Source organism: Schistocerca cancellata, chromosome 1 (assembly GCF_023864275.1).
Source record: "Schistocerca cancellata isolate TAMUIC-IGC-003103 chromosome 1, iqSchCanc2.1, whole genome shotgun sequence".
Lineage (NCBI taxonomy): Eukaryota > Metazoa > Arthropoda > Insecta > Orthoptera > Acrididae > Schistocerca > Schistocerca cancellata.
The window spans coordinates 592,228,832-592,253,743 of NC_064626.1; the positions used below are offsets into that span (position 1 = coordinate 592,228,832).

General features: G+C 43.1%; 1 protein-coding gene across 3 annotated transcripts in view; it reads right to left on the minus strand.

Moving 5' to 3' along the window:
* Nucleotides 1-1,289: 1,289 nt before the first annotated feature.
* LOC126181958 (uncharacterized) overlaps nt 1,290-24,912 on the minus strand; it is a 104,227-nt gene continuing 80,604 nt past the window's right edge. For all 3 annotated transcript variants that reach the window (XM_049924812.1, XM_049924814.1, XM_049924813.1), the window contains one exon: nt 1,290-2,226. In XM_049924812.1, the coding sequence (XP_049780769.1) occupies nt 1,803-2,226 (424 nt within the window). In that variant the 3' untranslated portion in view covers nt 1,290-1,802. The remainder of the gene's footprint in view (nt 2,227-24,912) is intronic.

Sequence of the window (24,912 nt, forward strand, 5' to 3'; positions counted from 1 at the left end):
ACATCACACACACCCATGCCCGAGGCAGGATTCGAACCTGCGACCGTAGCAGTCCCGCGGTATCCTAACCTAAACCCATGACGCAGATAATAGCTTTAATACATTGGACCATAACCTAGACCTCGAGCTACTCAGCACACATCAGATGATCATTGAAGACACATTATTATACGAGACTCCCCACTCGCATGTAGTAAAGTTACACAACACCGTTTTCATACTTTTAATCTATATATATCAAGAACATATGACTGAAACGCTAATAGTTGCGTAAACTATGTGTCTGGTAACAATGACAATACCATTCATATAAGATATAACAAAAATATTTTTGTAATAATTTCTTTGACGTATACATTTGGAAAACCACATATATTATGCTGTTAAGGTGAGATACGTAGGCTTTCTGGGTGTGGGCTGGGTTCTCTGTCGAAGATGAGGGATCTTGGACACAAGCAAAGACGGACCCTTGTAAAGACTGTAAGAAGTCCATGACTGAGGAATATTTTGCTAGCGCACTCGGGCAGATGTAATTTCGATGGATTGCTCACGCGCTGCCTGCGATATGTAAGCTATAAGAGAATCTCAGACCAGAGAGCAGTGTTGTATGCAGTAAGATCTGTGTCAGTAGGAGTAAGTAGTAGCTAGCAGTCGTGTGTATCGAGTTGGCTGGACCGGTCGTGGGGAGCGATGGCGGTGGCGGTGCCTGAGCGATGTAGTATAAGGTAAAAGCAGCCTCGCGCATATGTACCATTGCTATATCAAGTCCCATGTAAATTTTTTTTAAAAAAAATCTCTTAATAATAATCTTTCTTATAAAAATTAACTTTTGACAATCATTCATCTCAATTTAAAGAATTTACTAATTTCTCCAATTCATGGCCATACCGATTATTGTAAAGAAAAGTCAGTTGTTTCTTTTTATACATGACAAATCTATCGGCCAGCATTGCACTGGGCTGAGCCAGAAAAATTTCTTATAGGAGCAGATACATACGCGTTATCTGGCGACCTTATTGAGGTAAGATTTTTCAATTTATTCAGTATGATCTTTCAGGGCCATGACGCAGCACTGCTGACGTCCAAATCTACCAGTTTATATTCACAGTCAGTTAATTATTGAAAGGTTATATAAGTGAACCACAATTTTATTGAGAGATTAGTCACATTATTGTGAGGTGCCGGCCGGTGTGGCCGCGCGGTTCTAGGCACTTCAGTCCGGAACCGCGTGACCGCTACGGTCGCAGGTTTGAATCCCGCCTCGGGCATGGATGTGTGTGATGTCCTTAGGTTAGTTAGGTTTAAGTAGTTCTAAGTTATAGGGGACTGATGACCTCAGAAGTTAAGTCCCATAGTCCTCAGAGCCATTTGAACCATATTGTGAGGTTACGGAATAATAAACTGTTGGGAGATTACGCTAAATGTGAATGTTATACGTATTTTTGCGGTTGGGAGGTTACACTGAATGTGAATTATATATTTTTTACTGTTGGTAGGTTATACTAAATGTAAATTATATACTTACATTTTTTCCTGTTGGGAGGTTAAAAAAATGGTTCAAATGGCTCTGAGCTCTATGGGACGTCTTAGGTCATCAGTCCCCTAGAACTTAGAACTACTTAAACCTAACTAACCTAAGGACATCACACACATCCACGCCCGAGGCAGGATTCGAACCTGCGACCGTAGCAGTCCTGCGGTTCCGGACTGCAGCGCCTAGAACCGCACGGCCACCGCGGCCGGCTGTTGGGAGGTTACAAGACACTACAAGTCTTTATTAGTTCTTTACTAAATCATACAGTTCAGACATTCTTCTGATTTTGCTCCATTCTCTGGCGCAGTCCGGAGTTCCCTCGTGATATTCCGGCGTCGTAGCTGCAGACGTTGCGACGGCGGGCGGTGTCCTCGCTCTGCTCGGGAGACAGAGGGCTGCGCTCGCGGTTCCGGTATCCGAGGCGAGCTGAGGGGGCAGGATGCGGCCGCGCTGCCGTCACGGGCGGCCACCAGGTCTTCTCTAATGCGGAAGGTCGCGTCGTTCGATGGCGGTGCCCGGAGTCAAAGTCTGGACCGACGCTGAGGAGCTGGGGCGGGAGGATGGCGCGGTGTTGCCTGCCCGGGCTGGGCAGACAGGCAGAGGTCCCTCCTTCGCGGTCCGGTGGCGGCTGAGTTAACAGCGAGGATTCCCAACTGACACATGGCAGGCGTTTGTGGGCCACTGCAAACCGTCTGGAACAGGGAAAACACAGGTGTCTGGCGTAATCGTCGAAGACGTGGAAGTCAATCGAGCGGGAGTGGCTTCTAGAAGGATGGCCCCAGGGCACTGACAACTGGGACGCAGTCACTGAAGTCTTGCTGCTGCTGAGGGGTGCCGATCAAGCAGGAGCGGCGGCCGGCTGTGACCGTTGTCTCGGCTTGTGGCCTGACTTCGTCGCTCGTAGTCCGACGGCACGGGAGCCGCTCACGCCGTTCGTTGACCACCATCTGCTGTGTGGCTGCGGCCTCGTTGCATTTCTGGGCTCTGACTTTCGTCCCATAACAGTGCTTTTTGTTTTATGGATTTTTATATTTGTAAAGGATATGAAAACATCAATGTGTTTGCATTCTATTTCGGAGATATAATCGTATGTTGTAAAAGACTGCTGCCATCTAGTGGCACCTCAAACCACAATGTATTCCGTTTATTTCCTCACAACTTTCCTATCAGACGTCAACACGGAAACAACATGAAGGGGCTTTATATACGTGTTATGTATTTTATTTTTGACTATTGTGCACTGTTCGCACAGCTTTTCTCTTGTCGTATGACGGTGCTTTCGAATATCTTCTCTATAAGGTACAGTTACTTTAAATTAGTATGCGTTTTATGTTGGTTTGTCGTTAGAATTTTCCATAATTGTTCCTTATGTACATTACAGTTGTGTCCAGTTAATGTGAAGAGCCGACGAAATCGATTGTCGCTGTAAAAATTTTGTTTATGTAAATGATCCGAAGGTGGCGATTTAAATTCGTTGAAACTAGTGAGCATTGTGTATTTTTATGCAGTAAATTTCTGTAATAAGAATGACAACCGAGTAGAACATTGTAGAAGGGAACAGTTTTACGATCCAGCGTAACCGTGTTCCTCCGATGACGCTGTATTTCAACCTCCCACAAAAAAGAAGCAGTCTCCAGTACTAAACAGTCATCTGAAGATGGCTGAATGGCTGACAGCCGAAATATCGTAGCAAGAAGTTGACGTCATCCTGTTGCAATCACGGAACTTCTTGGAATTGGCGAAAATTACTAGAAAATAAATGGACAGCTCAAGCGTGAAATGAAGAAATATTAGAAGCAATCAGCAAACTCCCGATTCTTTAAAGAATGGAACTCCCATGTATAAAACAGCTTCTGACGTCTGATTACTTTTCAGACGCGTTAATGCGTTAAGTATTTGACGTTGTGGATGCCGGGGCATCATCCCTATTGGAGCGAGTGAATTGGGCTGCTGGCAAGTCAGGGTATAATGCCGTTCTCCTGCCTGGATGTGGGTGCAGTGGTGATAGGCAGATGGAGTTGGACAGCAAACCGTCGGCAAAACTTCCGTGACAATTACAGAGATGGAGTCGCAGCTGGCGAGGAAGTCGGTGCCTTCTGCGACATAATCGCCCAAGGTTGCTGGCTAGTGCCGGTGTAAGCAGCAGTCGGACGACATTCATTCCATCAAAATCACGTGTGAAGTCATTATGATGTACACGCTGTTTCGAAGACGATAGTGGCCGCGTATAGACTTTTGTGATCGTTCGAGATTTTGTTCTGCGGTGAACTTTTCCTATAAATCACATTATATGCTACATTGGACAGATGGCCATGGGCGTGTAAGGCGTGAAGCGCCTGAAAGCAAACAGCCTGCAGCCAGAAGGGAGCGTTATGATCTGAATACGTTCCCAAGGCACTCAGTGCACGTCTAGTTGCAGCACTGGCGTGCAAATTCCAGCCCTCGTCGCCGTTGAACAGCAGTCAGAATGGGTGCATAAAGTAGACGCTTGCTGCGAAGGATTATACGCAGCAACGTTCGCCGAACGGTCATTGAGGAGACACTGTTGGCATCCCTTATTTTATCTGGGAGGTCAGCTGCTCAACAGCTGCTGGTCTACTCGCCCGTACACATCACCGCAGCCGTCGTTCACCCCTGTCAAATATGGAACGTAGTGCAGCACAGTTGCCCCTGCGCCGGTTTTGGATACTGCCATTTTAGCACGCACGGTATACTGTAACCACTGCGGTACGCGAACAAAAAAATGGTTCAAATGGCTCTGAGCACTATGGAACTTAAAATCTAAGGTCATCAGTCCCCTAGAACTTAGAACTACTTAAACATAACTAACCTAAGGACATCACAGACATCCATGCCCGAGGCAGGATTCGAACCTGCGACCGTAGGAGTCGCGCGGTTCCAGACTGAAGCTCCTAGAACCGCTCGGCCACACCGGCCGACGGTACGCGAACAGTTTACAAACTTAGCCGTTTCGTAAATATTTCCAACTTTGGCCCGAAAGCCAACATTTGTGCCTTTTAGACGTCGCATAAATCGCTCCTTTCTCGTATTACTCCCACGACTGTACTCGTTACCGCGTCCCCTGACACGCTTTATACACTTTATACACCCTCCACTTCTAGTGCTGCCACCTCCTGTCTGTGAGGGGGTTTTGCACCTTGACGTCGGTCACAGTAATGTGACTGGACCATATAGAAAGAACTGCTACAGTGTGATACAGAATGAAACAATGAAACAAGCAGAAATGACACTTTTATTCAAAGAGGTACACCCGTATGGCGGGAGATGGGAGCACGTAATGCACCCAGGATCACTGTCAGTCATCGTCGTTTTGGTGATCCAGGCATTATGGCGTGAGGGGTACATTGTTACAAGGACTTACTGGTCTAGGGGTAGCGTCTTTGACTCATAATCAAAACGTCTTCGGTCCCGGGTTCGATTCTCGCCACTGCCTAAATTTTGATAAATAACCAGCATTGGCGGCCGAAGACTTCCGGCATAAGAAGTCAGCCTCATTCTGCCAACGGCATTGTCAAAGATGGCGGAGGAGCGGATAGAGGTTCAGGGCACTCTTTTGTCCTAGGGGTGGGAAATAGCCCCTAAAGGCGGAAGAATCAGCAATGATCAACGACATGAGGATGCAGAAGGCAGTGGAAACCACTACATTAAAGACACGTAACGTGTATCCACAGGACATGTGGCCTGTATTTGAAGAAGTGTCATGATGATTTCTCCATTGGCAAAAGATTCCGGAATAGTCCCCCATTCGGATCTCCGGGAGGGGACTGCCAAGGGGGAGGTTACCATGAGAAAAGGATTGAATAATCAACGAAAGGATAACGTTCCACGAGTCGGGGCGTTGAATGTCAGAAGCTTGAACGTGGTAGGGAAACTAGAAAATCTGAAAAGGGAAATGCAAAGGCTCAATCTATATATAGTAGGGGTCAGTGAAGTGAAGTGGAAGGAAGACAAGGATTTCTGGTCAGATGAGTATCGGATAATATCAACAGCAGCAGAAAATGGTAAAACAGGTGTAGGATTCATTATGAATGGGAAGGTAGGGCAGAGGGTGTTTTACTGTGAACAGTTCAGTGACTGGGTTGTTCTAATCAGAATCGACAGCAGACCAACACCGACAACGATAGTTCAGGTATACATGCCGACGTCGCAAGCTGAAGATGAACAGATAGAGCAAGTGTATGAGGATATTGAAAGGGTAATGCAATATGTAAAGGGGGACGAAAATCTAATAGTCATGGGCGACTGGAATGCAGTTGTAGGGGAAGGAATAGAAGAAAAGGTTACAGGAGAATATGGGCTTGGGACAAGGAATGAAAGAGGAGAAAGACTAATTGAGTTCTGTAACAAGTTTCAGCTAGTAATAGCGAATACCCTGTTCAAGAATCACAAGAGGAGGAGGTATACTTGGAAAAGACCGGGAGATACGGGAAGATTTCAATTAGATTACATCATGATCAGACAGAGATTCCGAAATCAGATACTGGATTGTAAGGCGTACCCAGGAGCAGATATAGACTCAAATCACAATATAGTAGTGATGAAGAGTAGGCTGAAGTTAAAGACATTAGTCATGAAGAATCAATACGCAAAGAAGTGGGATACGGAATACTAAGGAATGACGAAATACGTTTGAAGTTCTCTAACGCTATGGATACAGCAATAAGGAATCGCGCAGTAGGCAGTACAGTTGAAGAGGAATGGACATCTCTAAAAAGGGCCATCACAGAAGTTGGCAAGGAAAACATAGGTACAAAGAAGGTAGCTGCGAAGAAACCATGGGTAACAGAAGAAATACTTCAGTTGATTGATGAAAGGAGGAAGTACAAACATGTTCCGGGAAAAATCAGGAATACAGAAATACAAGTCGCTGAGGAATCAAATAAATAGGAAGTACAGGGAAGCTAAGACGAAATGGCTGCAGGAAAAATGTGAAGACATCGAAAAAGATATGATTGTCGGAAGCACAGACTCAGCATACAGGAAAGTCAAAACAACCTTTGGTGACATTAAAAGCAACGGTGGTAACATTAAGAGTGCAACGGGAATTCCACTGTTAAATGCAGAGGAGAGAGCAGATAGGTGGAAAGAATACATTGAAAGCCTCTATGAGGGTGAAGATTTGTCTGATGTGATAGAAGAAGAAACAGGAGTCGATTTAGAAGAGATAGGGGATCCAGTATTAGAAGCGGAATTTAAAAGAGCTTTGGAGGACTTACGGTCAAATAAGGCAGAAAGGATAGATAAAATTCCATCAGAATTTCTAAAATCATTGGGGGAAGTGGCAACAAAACGACTATTCACGTTAGTGTGTAGAATATATGAGTCTGGCGATATACCATCTGACTTTCTTAAAAGCATCATCCACACAATTCCGAAGACGGCAAGAGCTGACAAGTGCGAGAATTATCGTACAATCAGCTTAACAGCTCATGCATCGAAGCTGCTTACAAGAATAATATACAGAAGAATGGAAAAGAAAATTGAGAATGCGCTAGGTGACGATCAGTTTGGCTTTAGGACAAGTAAAGGGACGAGAGAGGCAATTCTGACGTTACGGCTAGTAATGGAAGCAAGGCTAAAGAAAAATCAAGACACTTTCATAGGATTTGTCGACCTGGAAAAAGCGTTCGACAATATAAAATGGTGCAAGCTGTTCGAGATTCTGAAAAAAGTAGGGATAAGCTATAGGGAGAGACGGGTCATATACAATATGTACAACAACCAAGAGGGAATAATAAGAGTCGACGATCAAGAACGAAGTGCTCGTATTAAGAAGGGTGTAAGACAAGGCTGTAGCCTTTCGCCCCTACTCTTCAATCTGTACATCGAGGAAGCAATGATGGAAATAAAAGAAAGGGTCAGGAGTGGAATTAAAATACAAGGTGAAAGGATATCAATGATACGATTCGCTGATGACATTGCTATCCTGAGTGAAAGTGAAGAAGAATTAAATGACGTGCTGAACGGAATGAACAGTCTAAGGAGTACACAGTATGGTTTGAGAGTAAATCGGAGAAAGACGAAGGTAATGAGAAGTAGTTGAAATGAGAACAGCGAGAACCTTAACATCAGGATTGATGGTGACGAAGTCAATGAAGTTAAGGAATTCTGCTACCTAGGCAGTAAAATAACCAATGACGGACGGAGCAAGGAGGACATCAAAAGCAGACTCGCTATGGCAAAAAAGGCATTTCTGGCCAAGAGAAGTCTACTAATATCAAATACCGGCCTTAATTTGAGGAAGAAATTTCTGAGGATGTACGTCTGGAGTACAGCATTGTATGGTAGTGAAACATGGACTGTGGGAAAACCGGAACAGAAGAGAATCGAAGCATTTGAGATGTGGTGCTATAGACGAATGTTGAAAATTAGGTGGACTGATAAGGTAAGGAATGAGGAGGTTCTACGCAGAATCGGAGAGGAAAGGAATATGTGGAAAACACTGATAAGGAGAAGGGACAGGATGATAGGACATCTGCTAAGACATGAGGGAATGACTTCCATGGTACTGGAGGGAGCTGTGGAGGGCGAAAACTGTAGAGGAAGACAGAGATTGGAATACGTCAAGCAAATAATTGAGGACGTGGGTTGCAAGTGCTACTCTGAGATGAAGAGGTTAGCACAGGAAAGGAATTGATCTCCATATCTTTGAACACTGTACACTGGGAATGCGGGCAGGGCAAATGCCCAGTGAGCAGGACATTTCTAAATGGGCATTTGTCCGGGAATTTACCCAAAGCAATTATTATTTATTTATTGTTCAGCTAATTCAATCTATACAAGATGTAGCCTCTTTAAGTTATTAAATACATTTTTAAGAGGTTTTTCCTTGCATCTCTGTCCGTTGCTGTTTTCTGCCAGTTGAAGCCCGCAACTTTCCTGAGTTCCTTATCCCAGCGATCAGGTGGTCTCCCTGGTGGTCTTCGTTTTTCTCTGGGACTCCACTCTAAAACTGATTTTGTCCATCTTCCATCCTTCGTTCGTGCAATATGTCCTGCCCACTGCCATTTTAGAGTCTTAACCCGTTCTATAATATCTTTTACACCGGTTATTGCTCGAATGTCTCTAGTTTCCTGTCGTTCTTTCTTAGCGAGACGTAACAGCAGTTTTAAATACTCATACTCCAATTAATACACGGGTTGGGACGATATTCCGGATATGAAAAGTTAATAAATGTTTGCACTGGAACCTACGTTTACCTTTCATTGCCGTTATTACAAAGAACGAAGGAAATGAAGAGAAAAGCACGCTTTTTTTCTCTTTTTATTAGCATTCCATCTTGCTGTACCAAGGAAGGGCATGTGGTGCTGACAGCTGCTTATAATTTCGTTTATGATGTCCTTTTTGTTTTTAATAAATGTTTGCACTGGAACCTACGTTTACCTTTCATTGCCGTTATTACAAAGAACGAAGGAAATGAAGAGAAAAGCACGCTTTTTTTCTCTTTTTATTAGCATTCCATCTTGCTGTACCAAGGAAGGGCATGTGGTGCTGACAGCTACTTATAATTTCGTTTATGATGTCCTTTTTGTTTTTAATAAATGTTTGCACTGGAACCTACGTTTACCTTTCATTGCCGTTATTACAAAGAACGAAGGAAATGAAGAGAAAAGCACGCTTTTTTTCTCTTTTTATTAGCATTCCATCTTGCTGTACCAAGGAAGGGCATGTGGTGCTGACAGCTGCTTATAATTTCGTTTATGATGTCCTTTTTGTTTTTATCACTTTTATTCTTCAGCTGTGTAGCGATAAGCCAGTCATACCTGCAGCTTGAAATAAATAAGAGAGTTATGGATGACGATGTTTTCTGGGTGAGAGTTGAGAAAATAATAGAGCTCATGAACCAAATCGTTCATTTGATCACCACTTTAGAATTAAACGAGACTCAAGTTCACAAAGTAGCCACAAAGTTCAATAAGTTGGAACAGGTTCTGTTTGAGAAACTGTCACCTTCTCCTCTTCAAACCTGCAGAAGTAAAATCAGTCTTATATAAATTCCAAGCGAGGAAAGAATTCGGTGTGTCTTCTACCCGCCTTCTAGCTGATCTTCTTGACCCAGCAGTACAAGGTAGTTACCTGAAGCCTATCAAGATGCTTGATGCAACAATCTTTGTTTGTGGCAGAGCATAGAACACTAGACTAAACGTTATTCAGGTAAGAGAAAACTTTGCTCATTATAGGGACAAACAAGGAATATAGTCCAGACAGTTTGTGTGGGCAGGAGTGGGTCCTCGCCCTTAAGAAAAAAAAATATCCCTGTAAATCCTTTATTGTGATGACAAGGATTCAAAAATTACTTTTAAACTTAGGTGGTGTTTTCTTTTTTTATTATTAGCTACTCCAAAAAATGACCTCATTTATTATGTAAAAATTACGTTTTAATTCCAATTAATTTCCCCTTATAACTCTCCTATGCCTACGAGTCTGTGAGTTGCCCGATGTTGCCATAAACATTCTGGACGCACCAGTTACATCTGCGGCTAAAGAGAGTTCCTTCAGCACTTTTAGATGGATCCACAGTAAAAAAAGAAAGACTCACATCAGAAAGAGCTGCAAAACTAACCTCCCTCTCCTGTAACTTGAAGATGATAAATGCAACAGGAACACAACCCATACTGAACAGTCGAAGCAAAGAGAAAATGGAAAGGAACCCAGAATTCAGAAAGGATTCAGATTCAGGACAATTTATTAGAGTCGGAAGTTCGGGATTCTCCTTCAGTTTATGAAAAAAAACTTATTGAGAATTTTTTTTAATGAAAGTAAAAATACTGCCTACAGGTTAGCTACTTAATACAAACTATACTTCATTTCAAAAATTACTTTTAAACTTAGGTGGTGTTTTCTTTTTTTTATTATTAGCTACTCCAAGAAATGACCTCATTAATGATGTAAAAAATTACGTTTTAATTCCAATTAATTTCCGCTAATAACTCTCCCGTAACTCTCACGCTCCATTTAAAACTTGGTTACACGACCACTAAAGAAACAGTGTCGCAAAACTCTTCGTCCAAAACAAAATATCAGCTTACATTTTTTTACAAGCGTCGCTTGTCAGTTACTTTTTAAAGTGCATAAATGCCTGGGCATTCGGCCCTGACTTCGATTAAATCGATGACAACGCGCGACCGCATCGAACTGCGCAAGTGTCGGACCTCTGGAACGAAAGGATATTCGGCGATTGGACTGGCCTGGTCGTTCAACCCGACTTACACCTCATCAAACAATTATAGGTTACGGTGGCGAGACGTATTATTGCACGTACACGTGTACAAACGACAATCTAGTAGTTGTGAACCACTACTGTTAGATTACTGGGACGCCCCACTACAAGAAGTCTCTAAAAAACTTATGACAATCATGGGCGCACGTTGCAGAGCACTGGACTGTCGATGGTACATGTGGACGTGCAATAATACGTGGTGTTTACCTTCTGTAGTACACTGTACCAGTTCTTTCTACGTATGATTCAAATTTCATGGATATGTGTCACCTGACAGTGGAGCCGGCCGGAGTGGCCGAGCGGTTAAAGGCGCTACAGTCTGGAACCGCACGACCGCTACGGTCGCAGGTTCGAATCCTGCCTCGGCATTTTGAACCTGACAGTGACACATAATGTGATAGTTACTGTCGTCCTTCAGTTTTGTATACTTTGGTAGTTAAAAGTAAACGTCTCTCACATTGTTATTGATTCGACCATTTTATCCATTAGCACAGTCAAAAATTTCATTTTGTTGGGCCATGGACCTTTGTGTTCCGTGAGCATCATCAGGTTGAAATATCGGGTCTAATTTGGTGTGTAAAGGAATTTCCAGCAGTATTAGTGGAAGATAATGAAACTAATCAACTAAGTGTCGATCGAAATGGGCAACAAGTTTAAGGAAACCTGTGCCAAATGTACGAGTTGTTGATATGCGGTTCTGACTGTATAGCTCAATCAGATTCCAGTACGAATGTATTAATAGGCCATCATTCCATGAATGTCCAGTTATGTAACAATGCGTCCTTCATGGAAGTTTTATCAATACTAGGCTCATGACATTGTAATTCCGGGCCCTTTTTTTCCTTGAGCTGTGCCTGCTGCAATCTTCGTAAGTATTAGCCACTTTTCCTTCAACACGATGAAATACAATTATGCCTTCTCTTTCGTACAAATAGACTTTGGTATCAGCATTTTATACCCTTGCTTTGACGAATGTGATGTTTAACAAGCAATCATTTGCCACTGAATAAATGATAAGTTTTATGCCTAAATAATGACTTGGCGGTGGGCTACTGACAGAGGCACAAAACAGATGAACGCAGCGGCGGCAGTGGCTACGGTGGGCACCCACAACGTGAGCTGAGCCTCACCACGTGGCCTGCGTGCTCATCATCCAATCAGCGCTCGTTGCTGCTGCAGTCCTTCGCCAGCCCTACAGGTCTCCGGTGCAGCAGGCCGTCGTCCTCCAGCACATTCCTGCATTGCTCACGTGCTTTACATGTGTCTGGCGATGGTCCAACTTTCCAGCGACTGTTACTCTTTTAATGTAACTTGATTGACGCTGTGCGCGACGAAGCACCTACGTGCATAGTATTTTCTCCGTATATAGTCGTGTGGTATACTGTTTATAGGAAGTATGTAACTATATTGTACGATAATTCTGAAAGGTACCACCTGTTTTGTTTAGATGGACTGTATTTCGCATACGTTGTTTAAGAGTTTGTACGAATGTTATACTCATTCTGAACTATCTTTCTTCAAAGAACGTCGGTGTTCCCTAGTACATTAAACAAATCGGAAATAGTCAACAGCTTCTAACTATACTGATTCAGGGACGAGGTAACCATTCAGTCTTAGATGTCAACGGAGATAATTCTTTTAGGGGAATTTAATTAGATGGCTAACAATATTCTTAGCCCACAAGCGAGCCATCTGCGCCATATGTGGTGTTTATTCGCACACCATTTTTATAATTCTATTTACCACGCCAATCGTTTTCGTACTGCCCCAGAGAAGCGTGATAGGACTACATCTGACACTGTGTTCCACTGCAAACGAGCATATAGAATAGGTTCACAGATATGTAAGTGTGTCGATGACCTCCTCAGCTTAAGTCATAGAACGGCGAATGTTCACTATAAACAACAGTATCGTCAGGAGAGACCCAGGGAAGTGTGAGAGGACTTTTATTATATATATTTTCTACTTGACAGAGTCACGTCGACTGAATATCTAGGCGTAAAGTTCAAAAGCGACAGAAAATTGAACGAGCACGTACGGATTGTAATAAGTAAGGCGAATGGACGACTTCGATTTGTTGAGAGAATTATGGGGAAATAAGGAGACTGCGTACAAAACACTGGTACGACCCAGTCTTGAGTACTGCTCGAGTGTTTGAGATTTCTACCAGATCGGACTGAAGGAAGATATCGAAGCAATTCAGAGGCAGGCTGCTAGATATGTTACCTGCAGGGACTAAGAACTCCCAAGTATTACGGTGATGCATCGGGAACAACAATGGGAATCCGTGGCGGGAATGCAACTTTTTTTTCGAGGAATACTATCGAGAAAATTTAGAGAATCGTAATTTGAAGCCGACTGCATAATGATTTTACTGCCCCAACATACCGTTCGCGAAAAGACCACAAAGATAAGATAAAAGAAATTAGGGCCCGTACGGAGGCATACAGATTGTCGTTTTGCGTTGCTCTGTTTGCGAGTGGAACAAGAAAGGAAATGGCTAGTAGTGGCACAGGATACTCTCTGCCACGCAATATACTATAGCTTGCGCAGTGTGCCTGTAGATGGAGATACAGATGTCGCATTTGTGATCGAAAATATGAACTCGTTAAAAGAAACGACAACATTAATTGACCGAACAAAAGACATAGCAGTGACGTCTACATTGGAAGCAAATCACAGTATTATTGAAAAATGTGTGTAGTACTCTGCAATACAGATTTCCAGTAGGCTTTCACGAAAGTTTTAGCCTTCACATGTGTTCTAACTACTGATCCAGATGGCACTGTGCTAAGCACACTGGACTCTCTTTCGGGATTTTCCGGCGATTCAGATTTAGGTTCAAAATGGCTCTGAGCACTATGGGACTTAACATCTCTGGTCATCAGTCCCCTAGAACTTAGAACTACTTAAACCTAACTAACCTAAGGACAGCACACAACACCCAGTCATCACGAGGCAGAGAAAATCCCTGACCCCGCCGGGAATCGAACCCGGGAGATTTAGGTTCTCTAAAACCAAATTAATAAAATGCCCTGGTGGTTCCCTTGAGAAGGACATGGCCACTATCCTTCACCAATCTTTCCTAATTCGAGCATCACGTCTCTAATGACGCCAGCATCAATAGGCCTTTAAAAACCGTAATCTTTTCTCACCTACTTTCAAACCAAAAGTGAAGCCATTTCTCTAGTAGTCTCCATGCATGTCACTCAGGCATGTACCACATGCAAAAATATGGCAGACGTTACGTATGCACAGCTTTTACCCTTATTATTTACAGTGGATTCAACACCTTCGAGAAGGAGATGAAAGTAGACGGTTGGAATTTTGTCGTTGACTAATTGTAAATCGTTGAGTTAACCCATTAATACTGTGTACTGATGTGGCCACTTTTAGTCGTGACTGTGTGACTCACACCCGTAACTCACTTCGGCGGTTCGAAGAAAACCCTCATGCCCTTCTGTAGACACATTTTCAGACGCTTCTCTGTGAATGTGTGGTGTGCTATGACAGACAATCAATTGGTTGTACCTCTTGTGTTACCGCGTTATACAGGCTTTCTCCAAAACGAATTGGAAGCGGTTCTTCTCACTACAAGAATGGCTATGTTGTTGCAGCGTGACAGGGCTCATACGCTCTGTGTTCGTCATCGACACGTGATCTAAACTTAAAAATACCCGGGGAGATATATCGGCAAAAATGCTCAAGTTTCTTAACCACCAAAATCACAGACCTCACCCAGTCAGACTTCTACAGCTATGGCTGTAAGGCAAAGTCTATAAAGAAAAAGTCAACACAAGACACGAATTGATTTTTCAGACTATAAATGGTGCCGCCCTCATAAAATAATGCCAAGACAACCTCAGGCTAAACGCCGTGTTGTCAAAGAGAATTAGAAACTGCATTGAAGTAGGAAGTGAATTAATAAATAAAACAAACATTATTAAAATTCTACACTTTTGTTCTTCAAGTCCACATATTTACAGCCCTCTGCCGTTAGAGGTCTCCAAATGTGGCTGTGTGTAACGTAACTATGCCGGTGCACGAGAAACAGCGTGCTGTAATCGAGTTTCGAATTCGAAGAGTTCGTCCACACCTTGAGCATCCTCTCCTTCAGCATGGCAATCCCAGGTCACACAGGAGCGCTACATTTACAACAATCCGTCGTCAATCATCCTGCAGACAGTCCTGACTTAGCCTCATCCGATTTTCACCTCTTTTTCAAAACTAAGAACAACTTCGGGGACTTTATTCTGATGGCGATGAAGCGGTGCAAGCCGAAGTGAGGTTGCAGCTCCATCAACAAAGTCAAACGTTCTACAGTGACAGTAACAAACTGGTCTCTCGTTGGGAGAAATGTGTTCGTCGCCAGGTTGACTATGATGATAAACACATGTATAGACATGAAGGATAAGGATGTAGAATGATAATAACCTCGGTTTATTTAAAAACGCTGTAAGAGTTTTCACACAAAAACTTCGGAAGCATTAATTTTCAGCAAGTCCTCGTATGAAATTATTTTCGTGAAGATAAAATCTTATGGGTTGTCAGGCAGCGTCGTATGTCTTTTGTATGATCGACGTTTCGACCCCTCTACTGGGATCATCTTCGGGATTTTGTGGTGTCCACGGTTGACCGTAAGCTGTCAAAGACTAGTGTCGTGTTCTCTTGTAAAGGAGGAGTATTGCCGCGCTGATGTTCGACAAATCGGGTTACTGGATAAAATTCCTTGGCTACTATTGGTGGACCATCGTCACTGGATAGTTATTGAAATTTTCCTCGCTAAAGCTGAAGAAAGAGGATTACTGTCTAAAATTCATGTAGCTACCATTGGTGAGCCAACGTCATTGGATAGAAAGGGTTTTTTACCCCACTTAAGCCAAAGCAAAATCATTGGTTAAAATTATTCCTGCTGCATTGGATAGAAGCGAAACGGGCAGAGCAAAAGAGGGAGAATGTTTATCGAAAACGTTATTGTCCACACGGATGTCTTGGTGTTGGATAGACTACTTTTTACAACACGAAATGATGAGACGGATCACTGGCCGTAAAACGTGGTAGCCGCGTTTGTGGGAACCCGACCGCTTCATTTGGCAATCTCATTTCCCAGAATGAGGAGCGGGTCAGTAGCGCCGCGGAGGTCAGGCTGGGGCTCTGCATCGAGCCCGCAGGCGGCGCGCCTCAATAGGCCGGCCTTCGCTTCGTCAAGTGGCTGACGCAGCTCGCCGCTGTACAGCATCTGCCTGCCACAGGAGGCGGCCGCCGCACCGCCAGCTCACGTGTCTCTCGCGGCACGTCAGCCACACACTAGATGCTGAAACGAGGTCTATAAAAGCGGATTTACACTTGAAGAAACAACATACACCCGGGTGACAAAAGTAATGGGACAGCGATATGCACAGATATACAGGGTGGTCCACTGATAGTGAAATAAGCAACAAACGAAAAATCTGCAAAGAACGGAACTCGTCTAGCCGAAGAGGGAAACCAGGTGGCGCTATGGTTGGCCCGCTAGATGGCGCTGCCATAGGTCAAACGGATATCAACTGCGTTTTTTAAACAGGAACCCCCATTTTTTATTACTTATCGTGTAGTACGTAAAGAAATATGAATGTTTTAGTTGGACCACTTTTTTCACTTTGTGATAGATGGCGCTGTAATAGTCACAAACTTATAAGTACGTGGTATCAGGTAACATTCCGCCAGTGCGGACGGTATTTGCTTCGTGAGACATTACCCGTGTTAACATGGACCGTTTACCAATTGCGGAAAAGATTGATATCGTGTTGATGTATGGCTATTGTGATCAAAATGCCCAACGGGCGTGTGCTATGTATGCTGCTCGGTATCCTGGACGACATCATCCAAGTGTCCGGACCGTTCGCCGGATAATTACGTTATTTAACGAAACAGCAAGTGTTCAGCCACATATGAAACGTCAACCGCGACCTGCAACAAATGATGATGCCCAAGTAGGTGTTTTAGCTGCTGTCGCGGCTAATCCGCACATCAGTAGCAGACAAATTGCGCAATAATCGGGAATCTCAAAATCGTCGGTGTTCAGAATGCTACATCAACATCGGTTGCACCCGTACCATATTTCTATGCACCAGGAATTGCATGGCGACGACGTTGAACGTCGTGTACAGTTCTGCCACTGGGCACTAGAGAAACTACGCGACGATGACAGAGTTTTTGCACGCGTTCTATTTAGCGACGAAGTGTCATTCACCAACAGCGGTAACGTAAACCGGCATAATATGCACTATTGGGCAACGGAAAATCCACGACGGCTGCGACAAGTGGAACATCAGCGACCTTGGCGGGTTAATGTATGGTGTGGCATTATGGGAGGAAGGATAATTGGCCCCCATTTTATCGATGGCAATCTAAATGGTGCAATGTATGCTGATTTCCTATGTAACGTTCTACCGATGTTACTACAAGATGTTTCACCGCATGACAGAATAGCGATGTACTTTCAAAATGATGGATGTCCCGCACATAGCTCGCGTGCGGTTGAAGCGGTATTGAATAGCATATTTCATGACAGGTGGAATTGGTCGCCGAAGCACCATACCGTGGCCCGCACGTTCACCGGATCTGACGTCCCCGGATTTCTTTCTGTGGGGAAAGTTGAAGGATATTTGCTATCGTGATCCACCGACAACGCCTGACAACATGCGTCAACGCATTGTCAGTGCATGTGCGAACATTACGGAAGGCGAACTACTTGCTGTTGAGAGGAATGTCGTTACACATATTGCCAAATGCACTGAAATTGACGGACATCATTTTGAGCATTTATTGCATTAATGTGGTGTTTACAGGTAATCACGCTGTAACAGCATGCGTTCTCAGAAAGGTACATGTATGACTTTGGAACAGCCGAAATAAAATGTTCAAACGTACCTACGTTCTGTATTTTAATTTAAAAAACCTACCTGTTACCAACTGCTCGTCTAAAATTGTGAGCCATGTGTTTGTGACTATTACAGCGCCATCTATTACAAAACGAAAAAAGTGGTCCAACTAAAACATTCATATTTCTTTACGTACTACACGAATATGTAATAAAAATGGGGGTTCCTGTTTTTAAAAACGCAGTTGATATCCGTTTGACCTATGGCAGCACCATCTAGCGGGCCAACCATAGCGCCAACTGGTTTCCCCCTTCAAGCTAGACAAGTTTCGTTCCTTGTAGTTTTTTCGTTTGACGCTTATTTCGTGAGATATTTGGCCCGGTCAAGATCAATGGACCACCCTGTATACAAATGGCGGTAGTATCACGTGCACAAGGTGCAAAAGGTTAGTGCATTTGCGGAGCGGTCATTTTTTCTCAGGTGATTCGTGTGAAAAGGTTTCCATAGTGATTATGGCCGCACGACACGAATTAACAGACTTTGAACGCGGAATGCAAGTTGGAGCTAGATAGATGGGACATTCCGTTTCGGAAATCGCAGTATTCCGAGATATACAGTGTCAAAGTCTGCTCAGAATAACAAATTCCTGGCAGTACCTCTCACCATGAGCAACTGAGTGGCCGACGGCCTCCACTTCACGACCGAGAGCACCGACATTTGCGTAGAGTTGTCAGTGCTAACAGACAAGCAACACGGCATTAAACGCTTAAGAAATTCAATGTGGGACGTACGACGAACGTATCCGTTAGGACAGTGGGGCGAAGTATGGCGTCAATGGGCTATGGCAGCAGACGACCGACGCGAGTGCTTTTGCTAACAGCGGAAATCACCTGCAGCACCTATCCCGAACACGTGACCATATCGGTTGGACCCTACACGACTGGAAAACCGTGGCCTGGTCTGTTTCATTTGGTTGGTAAGAGCTGATGGTAGGGTTCGAGTGTGCTGCTGACCCCACAAAGCCACCGACCTACGTTGTGAACAAGGCACTGTACAAGTTGATGGTGGCTCTGTAGTGGTGTGGGCTGTCTTTACATGGAATGTACTGGGTCCTCTAGTCCAAACGAACAGATCATTGATTGGAAATGGTTATGTTCTGCTACTTGGAGAACATTTCCAGCTAATCATGGATTTTATTTTCGCAAACAACAATGCAGTTTTTATGGATGACAATGCGCCATGTCACCGGTGCCGCAATAGTTCGCGATTTGTTTCAAAATCATTCTGAACCATTAAAGCGAATGAATGGCTACCCATCGAGCATTTATGGTACATAATCTAGAGGTCAGTTCGTGCACAAAATCCTGCACCGGCAACACATTCGCAATTATGGACGGCTATAGAGTCAACAAGGCTCAATATTTCTACAGGGGATTTGTACCTTGTTGTTCAGTCCATGCCACGTCGAGTTGTTGGACTGCACTGGAGGTCCGATACGGCGTTAGGAGATATTTCAAGACTTAAGTGACCTCAGTGAAAAGTTATCGCTGCCAGAAACATGGCGTTTATTGTTTCATAGTGGGATAGCCACCGCTCGCCGTTAGTGCGTGCTCTAGCACCACTTTTAAATCACAAACGAAATTATGGGACAATTTTTTTTCTTCAGACAAGGTTTTAAAGTCAAAAGAATAAAAAAATTCAACCATAGGTATCTAAATACCATTGTATATTTTGTATAAGAGGAATCTGAGAGGCTAGCCACCTTCTACTTTATCTTGTTTTTGTCAAGCTGATGTTTCAGCTTCAACTGTATTTCTGTTTTTACTTATCTTTCTCAGTCTGATTGTGGCAGAAGCAACATGTAAGTTACGTGTACTGTCCGCTTATGGACTAATATGTTAAAACTTAAGTTTTAAACACGGCTGCTTAGTTCAGTGACCGTTTACAAATTAAAGTTAAAGCTATTACCGCCCTTGGTCACAAAATTTAGCTCTTTTGACCAGGTTTCAACACTTCAATGAGTGCCTGCATCAGAAATTAAATATTCAAAAAAATGTTCAAATGTGTGTGAAATCTTATGGGACGTAACTGCTAAGGCCATCAGTCCCTAAGCTTACACACTACTTAACCTAAATTATCCTAAGGACAAACACACACACACACACACACACACACACACATGCCCGAGGGAGGACTCGAACCTCCGCCGGGACCAGCCGCACAGTCCTTGACTGTAGCGCCTGAGACCGCTCGGCTAATCTCGTGAGGCATTAAATATTCAAATTGGCCTATAACATAAGTACAAATTTACGGGAAAATTTTTTTATATAAAAGTGTAAGTACTGACTAACAGTGCAAGAAAGAAACAATACACGAAAGCCCTTAGTGGACCGCCTTCCATGTATTCTTTTTAAATTTTTGTGACTTAAGCATTTCTCGCTTGGTATTTATCGTATACGTGACATCTCAGTACTGTTTCTTTCCTGTACTGTTAGTCAGTACTTGCACTTTTACGTAAAAAAAATTTTCCCATAAATTTGTACTTATAGGCCAATTTTAATATTTAATTTCTGATGAAGGCACTCATAGAAATTTTGAAACCTGCTCAAAAGACTTAAATTTTGTGGCCGAGGGCTATAACTGCCTTAACTTTAAAATTTAAGTATCTAACTGTGGTTCATTTAGTAGCATCAGAAGTAATACCTCACCTAAAATAATATTTTTGGACTACACGTATTATTTATGATTTTCAGAGGTCGTCTTCAAAACACTGGAGCTGGATTGTTCAATGACCAAACGTTCGAGCTTCTTGGATGCTCTTTCGTCAGTCATTCTAGAAAGAACCTATCTTCGTCAATATCAAAGCCCGATTATCTATATCACTACATTTTTCCAGGTTTGATTTAACTTTTACGATCGAGTGTCACTGAACGGTGACGGCAGATAACCAAAAATGCATTAGGATGAGAAATATTCTTTTTTTGCCATGAGAATTATCATAGTGCTCTCTTTATTTATTCAAATCATAAAAGGTTGCTTATAAGAGATATTAAGGCAATTTATAAGCCAAAAAGATAATCCCATCGCTGTTGGAATGTGCATGAAGACTCGACAAAATACGCATATACGCATATCTCATTGTCGTCCACTGGAACGCTTGTTCCATTGTAGAACTTTCTCTACCGTCAGCGCAAATTTCAGTGCCATTACTTATTCCAAAAAACCAATGATTCTATTTGATTACGGTAATTTTGTAACATAATGTATGACTTAACTAACGAATGATTTCAGAATGTCCTTACGTGTTCTTCAGTAAAACCTCGTGTCGGAATTTATGTGCGCAGATTTATGAGATATGGTAGCCGCCCTTTCTTAAGTCGAAGAAGAAAGCATTCCTTGTAACTTAGCAAATTTGTCCATTCGATGTCGTTATGGGCCCGATATTTCTTTGAAGCGACATTTCCTACCGGTGAGTTATATTACAACGTTAAAAGGCATAGAGATTAATAACAAACTAAAAATTGACCTCACACCATAGTATAAGTAATAAAGCTGAAAATATACATAAACTTACAAAGACTCCTAAATCAATGACAGTAATCTCAATCCCCGAAACAAAGACCAATTCTAGCAACAATATTAGCTATTGGTGTCCTGAAAAATAGGTTTAGCATCCATTTTACGTGCAAGAAACTAGTTCGTTTCCAAAATACTGTCAAAATACTTCTCTCACATTCACCAATAAATACCTTTATTTTCGTACTTCCACTAAATTAGTAATGTAAACTAAAATCTGTATGGATGATCTAAAACGACTGATATTAGTATCGGCCTCTTTCCGTTTCATATCCATAGATCCCTGATTTTGAGCTAATAATCTCCTTACATCACATGACGAACTTCTGTATATTGAACTTTGAGTGAATCGTGGAAATGCCTCCTTTCGTATGGTTTATTAATGTTAGATTTTAGTTGAAAAGGGGGCGACAGACGCGGTGCTATTAGCGGAACGCGTGCTTTTTTGAGCATTTTTTATCTAATGTCAACGTCAAGGAGACAGACCGAAAGTAGGAGAAGAATTCTCTTTGCCCAGATTAAAGATACAACCTTTTTATACTTGCAGGCGGATTTTTGTTACTTTCTGATCACTCGTTTCATCACTATAACGTCAAAAGCAAGACGCTGCTATGGAGCTTAGACTACCATTATAAATACTCCTGTGGAGAAAGCGCGGGAGTAAAGGTTTTGTTGCTTACGTTTTGTGTAATTGCTAATGAATACTCCCCGTATTTGTCAGTTAAGAGTTTGAAAAGCAGTTGCATTAGTAGCTGCAGCCTGTGCGAGGCTGTACTGTAGTATATTTATCATACCAGTGCGCCGCCACTGTTGCAATGCGTGATAAGCACCTATTCACCAACGAAGGATGGCAGCTTCGGATTCTCATTGGAATAAAGTTCTGCCGAATTGAATTTTTGTTGAAAAAAAAATGGCTCTGAGCACTACGGGACTTAACTTCTGAGATCATCAGTCCCCTAGAACTTAGAACTACTTAAACCTAACTAACCTAAGGACATCACACATGTCCATGCCCGAGGCAGGATTCGAACCTGCGACCGTAGCGGTCACGCGGTTCCAGACTGTAGCGCCTAGAGCCGCTCGGCCACTCGGACCGGCTTAGCAGAAAATAGCGGGCAATAAAATGGGGAACTGCAAGTCAACATTTAATATAGAAGCAACTCTCAATTAATGAATAACGAAATAATACAGTAAAATAGAAATCGATTAGTTCGAATAAATTATGCAAGAAGGAATGCTGAATGAAATAAGTTAATAAAATGTTCCGAGCTGTAATGTCGTGGTCGAAGGGATTTGCCGTAAGGATCCAACGTTTCCTCCCAGTGTGCGGAGGACATTTTCAACGGGAATCGTAGCTTCTTTGACTGAAGGATTCACAACCTGGCTCGCTACTGATCCCAGCAAAATTCCGCTTTCGTGCAGCGGCGTGACGTCACGTCCTGCGTGCTCCAGCGTAACTGGGCGTTGTCGACTGCCGTCCGCTGTTGCTATCATCCCATCGTGGAAGGCTGGTACACGTCTTCCTCACCACGGAATCACGATGTCATTCAGTTTCACGTCCTTCTCCTTCTTATTGAAATTCCTGGGGTGTTTTACAATCTCTATAGCCTCTCTGCACAACTTTACATGGTATCCGCTTGTGGCTACCAGTACTTGTGACCTGTCAAAATGAATGAGGTTGTCTCCTAGCTGCAAAGCATGTTTCGCAACATCTGATCTATCAGTCTCCCCTCTTCTGCAATTTCCCTCGTGCTCTTCTAGTCGTTTTCTGACCGTTCTTTTTGTAGTACCCACGCACGCTTCCCCACAACTACACCGAATCCTATAAATTCCAGATTTATCCAGCGGTTGGCGAGCAGCCTTGGCTGATTTTAGGTGACCTTGCGTCTTCTTGGTGGGTTTGTAGATTACCACGATGTTCCGCTTTTTCAAGATTTTTCTGTACGGTCAGTCACGTCAGGAAAACTTTCGATTCCACCGGTGCTTGAGCATTGTTATGATTTCTATGCGTTGGTTTTAATGCTCTTTTCAGCTCAGCGAATGAATAACCGTTCTTGACCAATGAACTGTTGGCACGTGAGCATTGTTATGATATCTACGCGTTGGTCTTAACGCTCTTTTCAGCTCAGCGGACGAATAACCCTTCTTGACCAATGCACTGGTGAGATGACTGAATTCTACGCCAAGCAGCTCTAGTTCCCAGATTTTCCTTGCCCTGTCTGCCAACGTTTTGATGATGACTCGCTTCTGCTGTGGGTGGTGGTGCGAATCCCGGTGTAGGTAAAGGTCTGTGTGCGTGGGTTTTCGGTAACCCGTGTGGCTCAAGTTACCATCTTCTTTCTTAAAAATTAGCACATCAAGAAAATTTAACCTTCCACCTGCCTCCTCCCCCACGGTAAAATTAATCTTCGGACTGATCCCAATGATGTTTGTGGAACGTACTGGAACCAAATATCCACTTTCTTGTTCTCAGATTCCAGTGCCTACTCCTCGAATTTTTCCATAAAGAAGTTGGCTAACGTCCGTTAGTAGAACTCATCGTTCCATTTGAAATACTTCGTTGAGAGGCAATATTTAAACAGTTCTGCAACATCGGGTGGAATGATCCGATTCAGCTGTTGCAGCACTTCATTGAGCGGGACCATAGTGAATAGCGATGCCAAATTAAAACTAACTAATATGTCCTTCTGCTGTACCACTATGCTGTTTAATTTAGTGATAAAATATTACGAATTTTTTTTATACGAATCAGATCGGCCCACATAACACGTTGTCAAGAATTTCACAATCGAATAGGTGGTGCAACCAGTAGCACTCCCTATAGGCCTTAGAGGAACATGTCCTGCCTCCTGTCGGATCTGGTTCTTTCTTTTGTGATACAGGTTTGTCAGTATGATCCTGAAAATCGCTTGAGTCAACTTTCACTAATACCATAACATTCAGAAGTTTTCTTTATTGACTGTGATACGGAACGGCTCGCGCCCCGTTATTTTTCCTCAAAGCGCTGGGTACCCGCGCAGTCTAGGGCGTCTAGTCACGGTTCGCACGGCTCCCCCCGTCGGAGGTTCGAGTCTTCCCTCGGGCATGGGTGTGTGTGTTGTCCTTAGCGTAAGTTAGTTAAAGCTACATTAGTTAGTGTGTAAGCCTAGTGAGCGATGACCTCAGCAGTTTGGTCCCTTAGAACCTTACCACAAATTTCCAAATTTCGGCCTTAAACTAAGCACGCGCAATGATCATCCTGGGCCATGGACTTTTCGCAGGTCCGTAAACGATGCATGGTTTAACACTAGTTTAAGGGACTTAATGATATCATGAGGGTGGTCTCACGCGAGTACACAACAAAGAATGACAGCACGATTGTTTGTCACCCGACGGGAAGTCAACGATGTTAACACGGCCACAATGATAAACGAAAGGGAAATACTGTTCAGAGGTCGAGCAACATAGCATACGAGTGTGCGGCGCATAGAGATGCAAAAGAAAATAAATTAAACACGTGATATTAGCGCTTTATCCAGATTTAAGTGTATTAAAAGCGTTATAGCTATGAAAGGCAAATAACACAGCTTGCAATTACACTTTTCGCCTTGTTCTTTCGTACCACCATTAGGCGAATTGTGGCGTTCTGCATCTGCCATTTTTGCGACAAAATGACTTATCGGAAAGCAACGAAAATTCGCCTATAAGTAAAGAATGTT